At 42.8% G+C, this 16117-nt stretch overlaps 1 protein-coding gene across 2 annotated transcripts in view; it reads right to left on the bottom strand.

The window, feature by feature from the left end:
* Window positions 1-16117, bottom strand: part of adck1 (aarF domain containing kinase 1) — a 169312-nt gene that overhangs the window by 31192 nt on the left and 122003 nt on the right. For both annotated transcript variants that reach the window (XM_020487532.1, XM_031828530.1), the window contains exons 8-9: window positions 12672-12821; window positions 7921-8118 (exon numbers count right to left, since the gene is read on the bottom strand). In XM_020487532.1, coding sequence (XP_020343121.1) covers window positions 7921-8118; window positions 12672-12821 — 348 coding nt within the window. The remainder of the gene's footprint in view (window positions 1-7920; window positions 8119-12671; window positions 12822-16117) is intronic.

Genomic DNA, 16117 nt, shown 5'->3' with positions numbered 1-16117 from the left:
CGCTATAGCCATGGAACCCCTTGCTACTCTCATTCGTGCATGTGCCAATATAGCTCCGGTTAAAATAAAAGACATGCAGCATAAAATGTCCCTATATGCAGACACTGTTATTTTGTTTAAAACTTAAAGCTTAAAACTTCTATTCCCCCTTTACTTAACTTGAAAAATAGATTTGGCTCCTGCTCTGGCTACAAGATGAACCTGGCAGCAAAGCAAAGTGATGCCAATATTACAGCCTGTGGATGTGCAATTTCTGCAATCTACCCCATTTAGAACAGTGATGGACAAGTTCACAAGCCTTGGCATTGTTGTGACAAGAGAACTTGATCAGCTATTGAAAGCGAATAGGAATAAGAACATTTATCAGCTTAAACAAAATATAGATTTTTGGAAAACTCTGCCTCTCCTTGGTTGGTCGTAAAAACGCTATTAAAATGGTTGTCCTACCCAGGTTTCTTTACCTCTTCCAATGTCTACCCAATTTCATACCACAAAGCTATTTTAAGAAACTGGATTCAATAGTAATTCCATTTTTATGGGATAACAAGGCAGCCAGAATTTGAAATGAGCATTTGTGCAAGTACAAGATAGAGGGGGGCTTTGGCCTTCCTCACTATAAACTATATTATTGGGCTGCTAATCTGAACAGTGTGTCTTTCTGGAGGGAAAGTTTACCTGGGATGCAACAGAATTATATGCCTTCATGGCTTTTGATTGAGCAGGCCTCCTGTCAACGTTCCTCACTCCCTGCACTTGGTAATAGTCCAGCATATGTGGAAAAAAGCCACTTATGACTCTAATCCAGTCATTTGTCATACGCTTAGGATCTGGAAACAGATGAGGTATTTTCTTAACATACCCACTGTTTACATAGACAGCCCAATTTGCCTGAATCATGCTTTCCACCCTGCATTGGATGATATGGTGTTTTCACAGTGGAGGGAGAAGGGGCTCACAACAATTGGTAACTTATACATTGATGGTCAGTTAGCTTCATTTCAAATATTACAGGGTAAGTTTAACATGCCAACAACACATTTTTTCAGATACCTCCAAATCAGGAATTTCTTAAGGACACATTTCCCACAGTATGGCATTAAGCCAAATAATCCTACATAATTAGATCACCTGATCCTTGTCAAACCCCATTCAAAAGGGTCGGTCTCTAGACTGTATGATGTGCTAGGCCCACATAGAGGTATCCACAGACACTATTAAATGGGCTTGGGAACAAGAACTTGGTTCATAAAGCTCAGATGAGGACTGGGTAGAAGCTTTCAGGAATATAAACCACAGTTCAGGGAATGCCAGACACAACCTTGTACAGTTTAAGGTGATACACAGGTTACATTACTCAAAAGTGAAACTGCATCAAATATTTCAGGACACCTTAGCACTGTGTGAGAGGTGCAATCAGTATGAGGGGACGTTGACCCACTTATTCTGGACATGTCCTAAATTACATGCTTACTGGGCTCTCCTTTTTTCTATTACTTATCTAAAGCCTTCAATAGAGTTATAGCCCCAGACCCATTGATCGCTCTGTTTGGTACAGTTGATGGGAATAACCAGGAAGGGAAGGCTGTCTCTCTTTGTACTCTATTAGCAAAAAGGCTCATATTGCAATTTTGGAAATTGGAGACTGTACCTACCTTTGGAATGTGGTTACGGGATTTAGGGAATGTAATACATATGGAAAAGATTCGATACAATACCTCCAATAGAAGTCCAATGTTTTACAAAATATGGCAGCCGATACTGGATAAATGGTCGAGTCCTGCTTCATAACTGGGTTGACGATCTGCTGCTACACTTTGCTGTACTCCACTCATTATTTATTTTTGACTTAACAACACTGCTTTTAACGGCTATATGCTGTCGTCTTATACAAGTACCACCTAATAGGATTTAGTTTTATTTTGTGTATGGGTGAGTTGAGTTTTGTTTTGTCCTCTAAATTGGCCATCCCATTCAACAGTACAATGAATGTCAATGTTGCGGTCTTTTTATTTTATTTTTATAAACATATAATAAAAAATAAATGTTGATGTTATTTTAAATGGACAAAAATAGCTTTTCTTTCAAAAACAAGGACATTTCTAAATGACCCCAAACTTTTGAACGGTAGTGTGTGTTTGTATGCATATATTTATATATATATATATATATTAACGGTATTGAAAATCTACCGTCTGTATTTTGAAATACCCCGGTATACGGTATAAACATATATAGCCCAAGCTTAAATGCATTCCATTGGAACTCACTTTTACAGATGAGGAAAGACAGCCAGACAGAGTTGGGTACATAGAGCCAGGGCCATAGGGAGAGATCAAACCGAGAGAGTCTGTCCTTATGACTGCTGGGCCTGTCCCGTCTCACGATCTCGTCACCCTGCTCTTGCCCATTTCTTCCTCTCTTTTTTCTCCCCCTTTCATTTATCCACCCTCAATCTCCACTCCTCTCCTATTATCGATCCTCCCTTTCTCTCTGCCCCTTTCTCTCTCTCCCTCCCATCGTCTGATGAAAGCTCTCTCTCCATCAGTCTCTCCCTGCCTCTGTAATTATGCGCCCCACTCATCCCTGGTAGAAAAGCCACAGCACTGAACCCAGGCTTATTACTGACACACACACACACATTTTGTGGCTATAACAGAGCTCTTATCTGTTCTCTCTCAGATAGGAAAGCTCAATTGAAGTAGTGAATAACTACTATGTCCTAACGTTCAACATGTTGCGATTTCAGATGGGATCTGATGTTAAATGCACAACTATACACTCCAGCTAGGTACGCTGACCTCTCTTCCCTCATCCTTCCCTTCCTCTTCTTCTCTCCTCATCATTGCTCTCCTCTCCCCAAATTCTCTATTCTTACCTCCTCTCCCCTTCCATTTCCATCCCTTCCCATCTCTCTCCTCCCTTGGGGCTGCAGGTAGCCTAGTGGTTAGAGCGTTGGGCGAGAACGAATCCCCGCGCTGGCAAGGTAGAAATCTGTCATTCTGCCCCTGAACAAGGCAGTTAACCCACTGTTCCTAGGTTGTCATTGTAAATCAGAATTTGTTCTTAACTGACTTGCCTAGTTAATAAATAAAGGTGAAATATATATATATTTTATTCTCTCCAGAGTGTACAGTGCGCTACACCAGGGGTTCTCAAAGTAGGTCAGAGGAGGGTACTGCAGGGTATCCGCAGCCAGATCAAAATATTATATATATGCAAAGCTGTCATCAAGGCCAAGGGTGGCTAAATATATTTTGATATATTGATACTTTTTTGGTTACTACATGATTCCATGTGTTATTTCATACTTTTGTAGAAAATAGTAAAAAAAATGAAAAAAAAAAAACTTGAATGAGTAGGTGTGTCCAAACTTTTGATTGGTACTGTAATATTACATTTCATATGTTTATGAGTATTACTAACATATTAACCACGTTGGCCAAGGGATTGGTGGAATAAGTTTAGAGGGTGTAATTTGTTCAACCTCTCTTTCCCGACTAGCATCACCACCCTGGATGGTTCCGACCTAGAATATGTGGACATCTATAAGTACCTAGGTGTCTGGCTAGACTGTAAACTCTCCTTCCAGAATCATATCAAACATCTCCAATCTAAAATCAAATCTAGAGTCGGCTTTCTATTCCGTAACAAAGCCTCCTTCACTCACGGGGCCAAACTTACCCTAGTAAAACTGACTATCCTACCGATCCTAGACTTCGGCGATGTCATCTACAAAATAGCCTCCAATACTCTACTCAGCAAACTGGATGCAGTTTATCACAGTGCCATCCGTTTTGTTACTAAAGCACCTTATAACACCCACCACTGCGACCTGTATGCTCTAGTTGTTTGGCCCTCGCTACATATTCGTCGCCAGACCCACTGGCTCCAGGTCATCTACAAGTCCATGCTAGGTAAAGCTCCGCCTTATCTCAGTTCACTGGTCACGATGGCAACACCCACCCGTAGCACACGTTCCAGCAGGTGTATGTTACGCAGGTGTATCTCACTGATCATCCCTAAAGCCAACACCTCATTTGGCCGCCTTTCGTTCCAGTTCTCTGCTGCCTGTGACTGGAACGAATTGCAAAAATCGCTGAAGTTGGAGACTTATCTTCCTCACCAACTTCAAACATCTGCTATCTGAGCAGCTAACCGATCGCTGCAGCTGTACATAGTCTATCGGTAAATAGCCCACCCAATTTTACCTACCTCATCCCCATACTGTTTATATTTATTTACTTTTCTGCTCTTTTGCACACCAATATCTCTACCTGTACATGACCATCTGATCATTTATCACTCCAGTGTTAATCTGCAAAATTGTAATTATTCGCGAACCTCCTCATGCCTTTTGCACACAATGTATATAGACTTTTTTTTCCTACTGTGTTATTGACTTGTTAATTGTTTACTCCATGTGTAACTCTGTGTTGTCTGTTCACACTGCTATGCTTTATCTTGGCCAGGTCGCAGTTGCAAATGAGAACTTGTTCTCAACTAGCCTATCTGGTTAAATAAAGGTGAAAAATATATATAAAAAAATAATACAATGTGATATTATTCATCTAGAATGTATGTTCTTAAACCTGGGCAACATGGGTCTGGGAGGCTCACATGGATATTGGTATCCACAGTAACGTTTCTCCAACAGTCATCCATTTTACAACTCAAAACCTCTTCTTATGCACTGTAATGTAAGCTTTAAAACTGTTCTCTCTGCCTCGTGGCAAAACGTGTAGAATTGCAGGATATTAGCTTTAAAGCTGCAAGAGACCCGACAAGAAGTTGCCCCAATCCCTCCTGCTTAATTAGGCAACTTCTGCACATTTGTTGATGTCTTGAGTGAGGGAAGTGCTGTAAATTAAGAGGACTCGATGTATTTTGAAAGATGAGATGCTGCGGGTTATAATAAATACAGCTTTGATGTCATACAAGCCAAACTCCTGTGAGTCCAAACGTGTCACATTTCCATATCGTAAAACGCGTGTCAACGTTTAGGATCACCATGTTTGATGTGGAGTTACAAGATGACATGGCGTCATACCCCGGGTTGCTCTGTACAGAATGAGCCAACGGTTGTCTATTGTGGAGCGCGCACCTGAATGCACGCACGACTCTTTTCTATGCACGCCAACATTACGATCGGTTTCTCGGGAATTGCCCTGTGAAAGCCTAACACTAAGATTGTATTTTATAAGTTCGCTCTTCATGTCAACCATCTTTAAAAAGATGCCAACATATATCAACTTTTCCCATGCCTCTCTGTCAACATACAAGGATTAGCAGATTAATTTGCTAATGTAAAAAGGCTTTTCAGTAAAATAATAGAACATTGTTGGCTAAATATTTTGCTGATACGGTATCGACAAGCTAAACAAAGTTGATGCTAAAACCAACTGTGACCCAAAGCTAACAGACACCCTCTTAAATGTATTAATTTAAAGACAACAGGCACATTTGCAGATTGATGTGAACAGCATGAATTCATCAGTATGGTAATGAGAGCACCAGACAGACAGGACAGAGAGACAGACAGGATAGAGTGAGGTGAGAGATAGAGTGACCTCTAACTGTATTTGAAACAACACTCTAGTCAACTGCCACTCAAACTCCTCCTACCCACACAAATCATCACTGATCTTTAACATTGACAACACAGACAGTGGTAGTGTTCCGGCCCCATTTAGAATGTAGACAACTTAACCAGAGGCGGTTTGGCCACCTGACAATTCTGGCAAATGCCAGACGGGCTGGACAATTGTTTTGTTGGGTGGGCTTGTCGCAATTCGCACACACAAAATGTTTTTTTTTTTACATAAATATAAAACATTGAAAAAGGTGACGTGGCCGGAGGCACATGGGCCTGTTAAGATTTGTAAAAATATTTTAGCACAATTTCTTTGTTATACTAATCTTTAATGAGACTTTGGCTGATCAGAGGACAACGGCAGGCCCTCCCTACCAAGATGGCCCGGTATTCTGAGCTCACAAAAAAACGTGGCATCAGCAGACACCTGCTCCAACGCTGTCATCAGTTAGACAGCCAAGGTCATGGATCGTAAAAAACGGAAAGGGTGCCTATAAAGGTAGAGCACATTCTACATTGTCACCTCACTCAAAACGCCCTATTTTTTGGGCGGCTAAAACCATGATTTAGTCTAACAGTAAAGTGCATTATCCTCATGATTCCTGTAATGAAAGTGTCTGCCCTGCCCTGTGCCCTTGCTGGGGCCTGCTGCTGTGATGAGCGAGCCACTCTCTCTCTCCCGCCACTCTCTCGCCCCCCCCCCCCCCCCATCCATCCTATCGAGAGAAAAATTGTCTGATCGTATAACATTTCAAAATGCAATTGAGGGAAAAACAAAGCTTTGGAAACGTCGCCCCTTCATTCCTGTCGAAGTATAATTTTTTTCTCAACACTCAATATTCAGCTCAAGAGCAACTATTTTACAACCAACATATTTCATATAACTTTGAGATATGGAGGTCTATAGGTCTCATGGGTAGTAGCCTACAACTCCAACTTTTTTTTTAGGTCTTTACATTTCCTGTTGGATGAATACATGGACAGTAGAAGTGAGTATTATACTCAGAGTTAGCGATCTTGTTAATGTGCTTTGAGTTTTCACTTCCTCAGCTGTTGAAGCCCAAATTAATTAGCCTATGATACTAGTTAGTTAATTCATGTCTTTTCAAAATAAAAAAGCTGGAGTCCTATTTTGACAGTAAAATATAGCAACTATATCGTCTAATTGACAACCCAAAACTCATGACAATCACTGGATTAGGTTGCACATCAAAATATCTTGAATTGTGTATTCCTGCTTGGACGTGTTAGATAAAACAACTTAATTCTTGAATACCTCAGTAGTGTGTTTATTATACTTATGAATTACTTCATAAGATTATTATTTGGTGTTGCCATATGTAAAAGTAAGTGGCACCAGTGACAACAGGGAAACATGTTAGTCTGTAGCCCTGTAATAGTAATTAACACAAGGTGTTGATTCAAGGGAAATATCTGAGTTGAGTTGGCGGCACAAGCAGTAATGTGCCTAAGGCTTGTTTTGAAACTGTAAAAAGTAATGCCGTTTTCAGACATTAGGCCCTGTAATGTGCATGCTGAAAAACCACCATCAAATGGTCTCTTCCTCCCCTCTCCCCATCTCTCCCTCCTTTCTCTCCCACTCCCACTCCATCTCTCCCTCCCTTTCACAGGGCCTATTATCGTGTGGCTCCAATGCAATGTCCTTATCGCCTCTTTCTTATGCTAATGAGCCGGCGGCTCCCTTTCTGCCCGTGTCAGAGCTGTATGTTGCCAACCTGACTTTATAATTACACTTAATTACACCAGAGCAGACTACTGACAAACATCCCCTTGTAGTCTGACTGGAAGAGGGGATGGAGGGTGTGTGTGAGAGAGCAAGCGAGCGAGTCAAAACAGAACACAATGTGGTGTCATAAATGTGCTCTCCTTGGAGGTTGCGATTGTACATGTTGGGTATCTGCCGGGCTAAGAGCTTCTAGTTTGTTGTGTTCTGATAAACAGTATTATAGCAAATAGCTTTGCTATCATAATTATTATGCATGTACTATTCTGGCAGTACATACTAGTGTGTTACCCGTCCCTGTGTTGCATAACACAGTCCCCATCACTCCACAGATGGCACTCTACCACCCATAGACACACTCCTGCTTGGTCCCGGTCCCACACATATGCATGCATGAACGCACACAGAAACACATACACAAAAAATGTGTATGCATTTACCTCTGTGTGTATGGTGTGAACTGTGTGTGTACCTCAGTGTGACGAGTGTGTATGCCAGCATGTGCGTGTGTACAGAGCTTCGGACTGTGTGTGTGTCTACACCACCTCGTGTGTGTGTGTGTGTGGGCACGAGTGAGAATGGGTACCTCAGAGTGTGTGACGGGGGTGTTGCCGATGCCAGCATTGACAGAGGTCCAGGAGCGTGCAGTGAGGACACAGGCGAAGAGGGGGTAGAGGTCCCCCGCACCCAGGCGTCGGCTGTACCTCTCGATCCCATTCAGGTCCCCCTTAATCAGGGACTGCCACAGACGACAATAGCTTAGCCGGAAGTCTGGCAGCAGGATCTGGAGGGAAAAGAAAGTACAGGGGCTTAAAAATGCACCAGTAGTCCAGTTCTCACTGAGTCTAAAACAGTGAGACTTAAAATTCTAAAAACAGTAAAAACAGTACCTGTGAAATGAAAAGTATTCATGACTGAGTGTGCGTGCGGCTATAAGGCGGCTGTGTGTGTGTGTGTGTATGTATGTGTGTGTGTATGTATGTATATATATATAAGTGATAGTGTGAGTATGTGTGTGTACGTGCATGTGTACAAGCGCACGACAAGAGCGTCCTGATGCATTAACCAAGCTCTCCTCCTCGCTGTATTTACAGAGTAAAAAGCTCAGCCAATCCCCATCAAAGGAACACTTGCTCATTAGCATACCAATGAAGCACAGCAGCACTTTGAGACTACCACATGATTAACACACAAACAAACAAACACACACACACACACCATTAACATGAAGGCAGCGTGTAACATGGAAAAATTGCCCCCAATAGAAATAACACACAAGCGGAGAATTAACATTCTGTCCAAAGCCAGGCTCAGATCTCAACTCATTACTGCTAAATTGGTTCCATTATGGTCAAAGGAAGGAAGAGAGGAGGAGAGTGGGTTCTCTCTCTTTCTATTTCACTCTCACGCTCTCTTTCTTGTTCTTCCTTTCATAAGCCAGCATCAGAGGAGCATATTCATCACCAAATGATTTTCATGATTGCACTTACAACCACTGCATCTACCATCCTGGGCTGACAGAGGCCCAGGGATTTGTATGCATGGCGCACCTGTGTGTGTGTGTGTGTGTGTGTGTGTGTGTGTGTGTGTGTGTGTGTGTGTGTGAGTGAGACTGTCAAACATGCTGCTGGATTTGTCTGATGGTGAAGCACATCTTTGCAGTTTATTGAAAAGCTTTCAGTCTGCTCTAGCGTGAATGTATGTCAGTGTCGGTTGGTGCCGTTTAAGAGGGAGGATGTTTTTTTTTTTTTTGTGAGCACGGCCTTATTTCTATTACAACATATAGGATGACTGTCATTCATATTCCATTCATCCAGCTCAATGTCGAAAGCTTTAGGCTACTTACTACATGAAACTCAAATTTTCCCCATAACCATCATGAAGTTGCTACAACCGGTCGATAGACAAATGTGCGTAATCAAGGTGTGAGACAGTGACACATTCAATACCGCCTTGCACACTCTTGCCAGCACCTAGCTGATCGAGTGTGTAATCTTTAGTACAACAGTTGCAAACAAGAGTTTCTATTGGACAAATTCAGGTACATTCATCCCCGTTTGCTTCCGTTTAAGAAACATTTTTCAACAGAATCAGCAGAATGAATTACATCCCTATCCCGAAAACACAATTAACTCATGGCAGCCACATAAAAATTATCACTTTGTTCATTACATAATTCCTTCTCGCATCTACGCGCTCTGATCCTCTCACCTTTTCCTTTCGCACTACATTGCACATGATAACAGCTGTCTGACCAGGTCGAAAAAACCTTTCCAAGCCAAACCTCCATTGCATAACCGCTAACTGCTACACACAGCCTACATCATTGTTACCATATTAGCTAACGTTATAGTCAGCATAGCTACTAGGGCCCTGGTGGCAATAAATTAATCAAACCAAAAGCTTACCTAGACTTGGAAGACTTCCAATGTTAGCCAACGTGCAATCATTGGAAAATAAAACCGAGGACCTATGATCAAGATTATCCTACCAACGGGACATTAAAACAGACTGGAATATGTTCCGGAATTTTTTACATTTCACCTTTATTTAACCAGGTAGGCCAGTTGAGAACAAGTTCTCATTTACAACTGCGACCATGCCAAAATAAAGCAAAGCAGTGCGACAAAACACAGTATTACACATGGCATAAACAAATGTACAGTAAATAACACAATAGAACAATCTGTATACAGTATGTGCAAATGAAGCAAGGAGGTAAGGCATTGAGGAGAATACCACCTCAGTCGTCGGCTTCATCAATAAGTGTATTGACGACTTCGTTCCCAGTGACCGTACGTACATATCCCAACCAGAAGCCATGGATTACAGGCAACATCCGAAATCGAGCTAAAGGCTAGAGCTGCCGCTTTCAAGGAGCGGGACACTAATCCGGAAGTTGAAAAGAAATCCCGCTATGCCTTCAGACGAACCATCAAACATGCAAAGCGTCAATACAAGATTAAGATTAAATCCTACTACACTGGCTCTGACACTCATCGGCTGTGGCAGGGCTTGAAAACTATTACGGACTAGAAAGGGAAACCCAGATGCGAGCTGCCTACCAGATGAGCTTAATGCCTTTTATGCTCGCTTCAAGGCAAGCAACACTGAAGCATGCAATGAGAGCACCAGCTGTTCTGGACGACTGTGTGATGACGCTCTTGGTAACTGATGTGAGCAAGACCTTTAAAATAGGTCAACATTCACAAAGCAGACAGATTAACAGCACGTGTACTCAAAGCATGCGCGGACCAACTGGCAAGTGTCTTCACTGACATTTTCAACCTCTCCCTGACGGAGTCTGTAATACCAATATGTTGCAAGCAGACCACCATAGTCCCGGTGCCCAAGGAAGCGAAGGTAACCTGACTAAATGATTACCGCCCCGTATCACTCACGTCTGTAGCCATGAAGTGCTTTGAAAGGCCGGTCATGGCTCACATCAACAGCATCCTCCCAGATACCCTAGACCCACTGCAATTTGCATACCACCCAAACAACACATCTGTCAACAACACGTGTTGGGTGTGTACTTAGTCACCTCCTGTACTCCCTGTTCACCCACGACTGTGTGGCCAAACACGACTCCAACATCATCATTAAGTTTGCTGACAACGCAACAGTGCATACAACAATGAGACGGCCTATAGGGAGGTCAGAGACCTGGATGTTTGGTGCCAGGACAACAACCTCTCCCTCAATGGGAGCAAGACAAAGGAGCGGATTGTGGACTACAGGAAAAGGTGGGCCAAACAGGCCCCAATTCTCATCGATGGGGCTGTAGTGGAGCAGGTTGAGAGTTTCAAGTTCCTTGGTGTCCACATCACCAACGTACTATCATAGTCCAAACAAACCAAGACAGTCGTGAAGAGGGCACGACAACACCTTTTCCCCTTCAGGAGACTGAAATAATTTGGCATGGGTCCACAGATCCTCAAAAAGATCTACAGCTGCACCATCAAGAGCTTCCTGATGGCTACTATTCGGCATCAGACTGAAAGATGCTACAGAGGGTAGTGCGCACGGCCCAGTACATAACTGGGGCCAAGATTCCTGCCATCCAGGACCTATATACTTGGCGGTGTCAGAGGAAAGCCCAAAACAATGTCAGAGACTCCAGTCACCCACGTCATAGAATGTTTTCTCTGCTACCGTATGGCAAGCGGTAACGGAGCGTCAAGTCTAGGACCAAAAGGCTCCTTAATAGCTTCTACCCCCAAGCCATAAGACTCCTGAACAATTAATCAAATGGCAACTGGACTATTTACATTGACAACCGCCCCCAAATTACTTACAAATTACTTTGACTACCATGTACATTGACTCGGTACCGGTACCCCCTGTATATAGCCTCGTTATTGTAATTTTATTGTGTTACTTTTTGATTATATTTAACTTGAGTTTATTTGGTAAGTATTTTCTTAACTCCTTCTTGAATTGCACTGTTGGTTAAGGGCTTGTAAGTATGCATTTCACGGTAATGTCTACACATGTTGTATTTGGCACATGTGACAAAGTTTGATTTGTTAGCCATAGCCAGCTAGCTAACATAATATCCCTTACGTAGGCTAAACTAGCTAGCTCCATTCGCTCTCCTCCATTTTTGAAGAATTTCATTTGTTCAAAACTGTATAACTACTCACCACATTTTATGCACTGTAATGCTAGATAGCTGTAGCTTATGCTTTCAGTGCTGGATTAATTCTCTGATCCTTTGATTGGGTGGACAACATGTCAGTTCAGCCTGCAAGAACTCTGACTGGTTGGAGGACGTCCTCCAGAAGTTGTCATAATTAATGTGCAAGTCTATGGAAGGGGCTGAGAACAATGAGCCTCCTAGGTTTTACATTGACTTCAATGTACCCAGAGGAGAACGGAAAATATCTGTCCTCTGGCTACACTATGGTGCTATCCCAGAGAGTATTGTTGAGACTACTGTACACCTTCATTGTAAAACAGTGTGTTTTGATGAATGATTTGGTGATGTGAATATAAATTAGTATAGTTTTATCTAAGAAGGATAACTTTTGTTTGACTACTTTAATTTTATGAAATTCACTGAGTATGGTCCTCCCCTTCCTCCTCTGAGGAGCCTCCACTGGGCAGTGTGTGTGAGCACATTCATGACTGTGCTACTCTACCTGCGTGTGTATGTCTATACTGATGACCCAGGGTGTCGGGTAAAAATGAGGTGTAATGTGTGATTAATGCTGTTTTTCCAGGTTCCTCCATCGGCCTGGCTAGAACCTCAAATGCCTCATCTGATAGAGGGCCTGGTCCTGTTACAAAATATACACCCGAACACCCCCCCCCCCCCCCCCCCCCCCATCTTACCTGATACAGCCCGTGGTCCAGTAAGACAATCTCAGTCTTCTTGGTGTTGGGACACCTCCTCACCAAGACGTTGCCTGGGTGGGGGTCACAGTGGACGAAGCCATGCACAAATATCATCTCACTGTACATCTTCCCCAAGTTCTGAGAAATCTGGAGAGAGGGAGGGAGAGATAAGTGTGGTGCAAGAGATGGTGTGCTTGTGTGTGTGCTTCCATTCTACAATACAGTATAGCTAACCTAAAATCATCAGCATGATCTAAAACACACTTACACAGACTATCTGTATATCTATGCTGGGCTGGTATAAATTGGGCATTTCACTTTATTTGTACTCAGCATCTTAACAGTCCTATAGTATACAATGAGATAACAGAATATACAAAGCCAGACAGGTTTATAAATCCTACACAATCATTCCATTCGTTTTCGGTTCAGTTGTGATATGGATCTACACACAGCAATGCAATCTTTAAAAAGCAGGGAGGACACAGCAGCCTGCAGCAATGTCACTTTTACAATGAAGCTGCACAGTTTGTCCTACAACCAAATACAAAGCCAAATATGCACCCACACACAGGTGTCTGTTTGAGACAATCAGTCCAGGGGGCCGCGTGTGTGTGTGTGTTTGATGCGGAGATGAATCACAGCATGTTGAGTCACTGTGTCGTGATGTGTGTGTGTGACAGTCTCACAGAAGAGAAGCAGGGCACAGTGTGTGTCAATCGAAAATCACCAGACAAAACATTCAACAAGAAAAGAAACAATCACTTCCATCTCTGACTTAGTGTGTAGTTACGTTGTCAAAAGCTTTATTATTGGAGAGAAGGCGGATGAGAGGGTGTTTGTGTGTGTGTGTGTTAAACATGAAAAAGTACACAATTTCAAAAGCCTTCACCCACTTTACCCAGCCATAGGAACCCCATGAAGTGGTCCTCGTCTTTGGGCTGGGCTAAGTCGACTAATGTCAGAACCCCCACAAGGCCTCACGCAGCCTGGGCATTTCCTGACCAGTTTTCGTTTGTGTGTATTGTGAATAATGACACATCTTTAGGATGCAGCTCATACGGAGTGCATTATCATCACCCTCACTCACGCAGACATCTGTGTTCTCTCTCTCCCTTTCCTAGCCACTGTGCTTCTACATCTGCATTGCTTGCTCTTCGACGTTTCAAGCTGGGTATCTGTATAGCACTTTGTGACAACTGCTGTTGTAAAATGGGCTTTAGAAAATAAATGGGCTTGATTGATTTGATGGGAACAACGGCAGACATTGGCATTTGACACCTGCAACCCTGCTGTTGCCATGAATTTTGACTTCGATACCAAGTTAAATACCACGATACCTCGTGTTGTTTTTCCATTACAAACCTGAAAAAAAAACACCATCTGAAATTAAGCCCACAACAATGCTTATACACTGAGTGTATGCAACATCTGCTCGTTCCATGACAGAGACTGATCAGGTGAATCCAGGTGAAAGCTATCATCCCTTATTGATGTCACTTGTTAAATCCACTTCAAATCAGCGTAGATGAAGGAGGAGACAGGTTAGAGAAGGATTTTTAAGCCTTGAAACAATTGAGATATGGATTTTGTATGTGCGCCATTCAGAGGGTGAATGGACAAGACAAAAGATTTAGTACCTTTGAACGGGCCATGGTAGTAGGTGCCAGGCGCACAGGTTTGTGTCAAGAACTGCAAAGCTGCTGAGTTTTTCACACTCAATAGTTTCACCGTGTGTATCAAGAATTGTTCACCACCCAAAGGACATCCAGTCTACTTGACAACTGTGGGAAGCATTGGAGTCAACATTGGCCAGCGTCCATGTGGAACACTTTTGACACATTGTCGAGTCCATGCCCAATTCCTGGTACTCATTCTACATATGGTGGCAGACGGCAGGGAGAGGTGAGGGGACTGGTTATTGAGGGGAGATATCTTGCAGCCCGCTGGCTCCACCCCCGAGCCTTATATGGACTTCCTGCCCCAACAAGGCGAGCCTGTGGATCATTAAGCCAGGGAGCACTGGAGGATAAGAGGAAGCGCCTGCAAAAAGGGGCAGAGAATGGAGAGAAAAACTTGATTTATGAAGAGTGGGAGAAGAGAGAACAATATCTGTGAGATTATCCTTTGTGACCTGGATTGTCGGATTGGCTGTTTTAGGATTACCCCTGGAGAACGGAACAAACGAGAACGGCTTGTGGACTGAAGTAATTGGTGTACAAAAATCCCTAAACTTCTCATTTGCATCATATTTGTGCTACTGGTGCATGTTTTGTTATTGAACTTGGTGACGTGGAAACCCCACACCCTTGAACCTGCTACAATATGTTATTGTTATTCACTGTGTATTTATTCCTTGTGTCACTTTAACTCTGCATGGATGAAAAAGGAGTAGGAATTTCGCTGTCAGTCGACACCTGTTGTTTACAAAGCATGTGACAAATAACATTTGATACCACATCAGGAGACCACTTTCAAGGTCTGGAAAAAATCTAAACAATGCCCACTGGTTTTTGGGAACGCCTTTCCATTAGTTGATGTGTGACACATTTGATAGAAGAACTGAACAAATTGTCATGTTATCGTATCAAAAAAGCACAAACGTTTTGGTACACATGCCCCTATTCATTAAAGAAAGAGGGGGAGGGAGAGAGAAGAGGCAGCAGCATCTACAAATATTTGTAATTGATTAAAGGGCATGTCCATGGAGCACAAAATGAGTTTCCAGAGCAGTGCCAAGAGTCCCCTCTGTTCACCTTACTCGCTCTCTCTCCCTCTCTGTAAAACACTTATTTTCCCATCATGCCAGAGTGGGAGAGAGAGAATATGAGGTGTCTGTGAGCTGACAAGTGTCATGTCATTGGGCAGAATATGAAAGAGAGATAAGGGCATCCCTGTCAGCACAGTGTTATCCCTGCTCCTCTCAGCTTCAGGGACTGTGTGTGTGTTTGTGGACTTAAGGTTAGGGAAACGGGGAATACCTAGTCAGCTGTACAACTGAATGCCTTCAACTGAAATGTGTCTTCCGCATTTAAACCAACCCCTCTGAATCAGAGGTGCGGAGGGGCTGCCTTAATCGACATCCATGTCTTCGACGCCCGGGGAACAGTGGGTTAAGGATTAGGTTCAAAATCAGATTTTAAGAAACACAATTTTAGAAACAGGCAGGGTTTATGACTGTGGCTGTGGTAACTAACGTCAGTGACGACCCTACTTTGTCAACTGATAGTGGCATTTAAAATTGGTTAGCCTAAGTTATTACCCCTCTAAACATAGACCGGTTCCACACTGAAAATATGCAAAAATATTTGTTTGATCAGAATCATTAAGCTTAGGCCTGCTCACCAAACAGATGTCCTGGCCGTACAGTGCATTCGGAAATTATTCAGACCCCTTGACTTTTTCCAAATGTATTTACATTACAGCATTATTCTAAAATTGAT

The sequence above is a fragment of the Oncorhynchus kisutch genome, linkage group LG7 (assembly GCF_002021735.2).
Source record: "Oncorhynchus kisutch isolate 150728-3 linkage group LG7, Okis_V2, whole genome shotgun sequence".
Classification (NCBI taxonomy): domain Eukaryota; kingdom Metazoa; phylum Chordata; class Actinopteri; order Salmoniformes; family Salmonidae; genus Oncorhynchus; species Oncorhynchus kisutch.
This window is presented reverse-complemented; position numbering and strand designations above follow the sequence as displayed.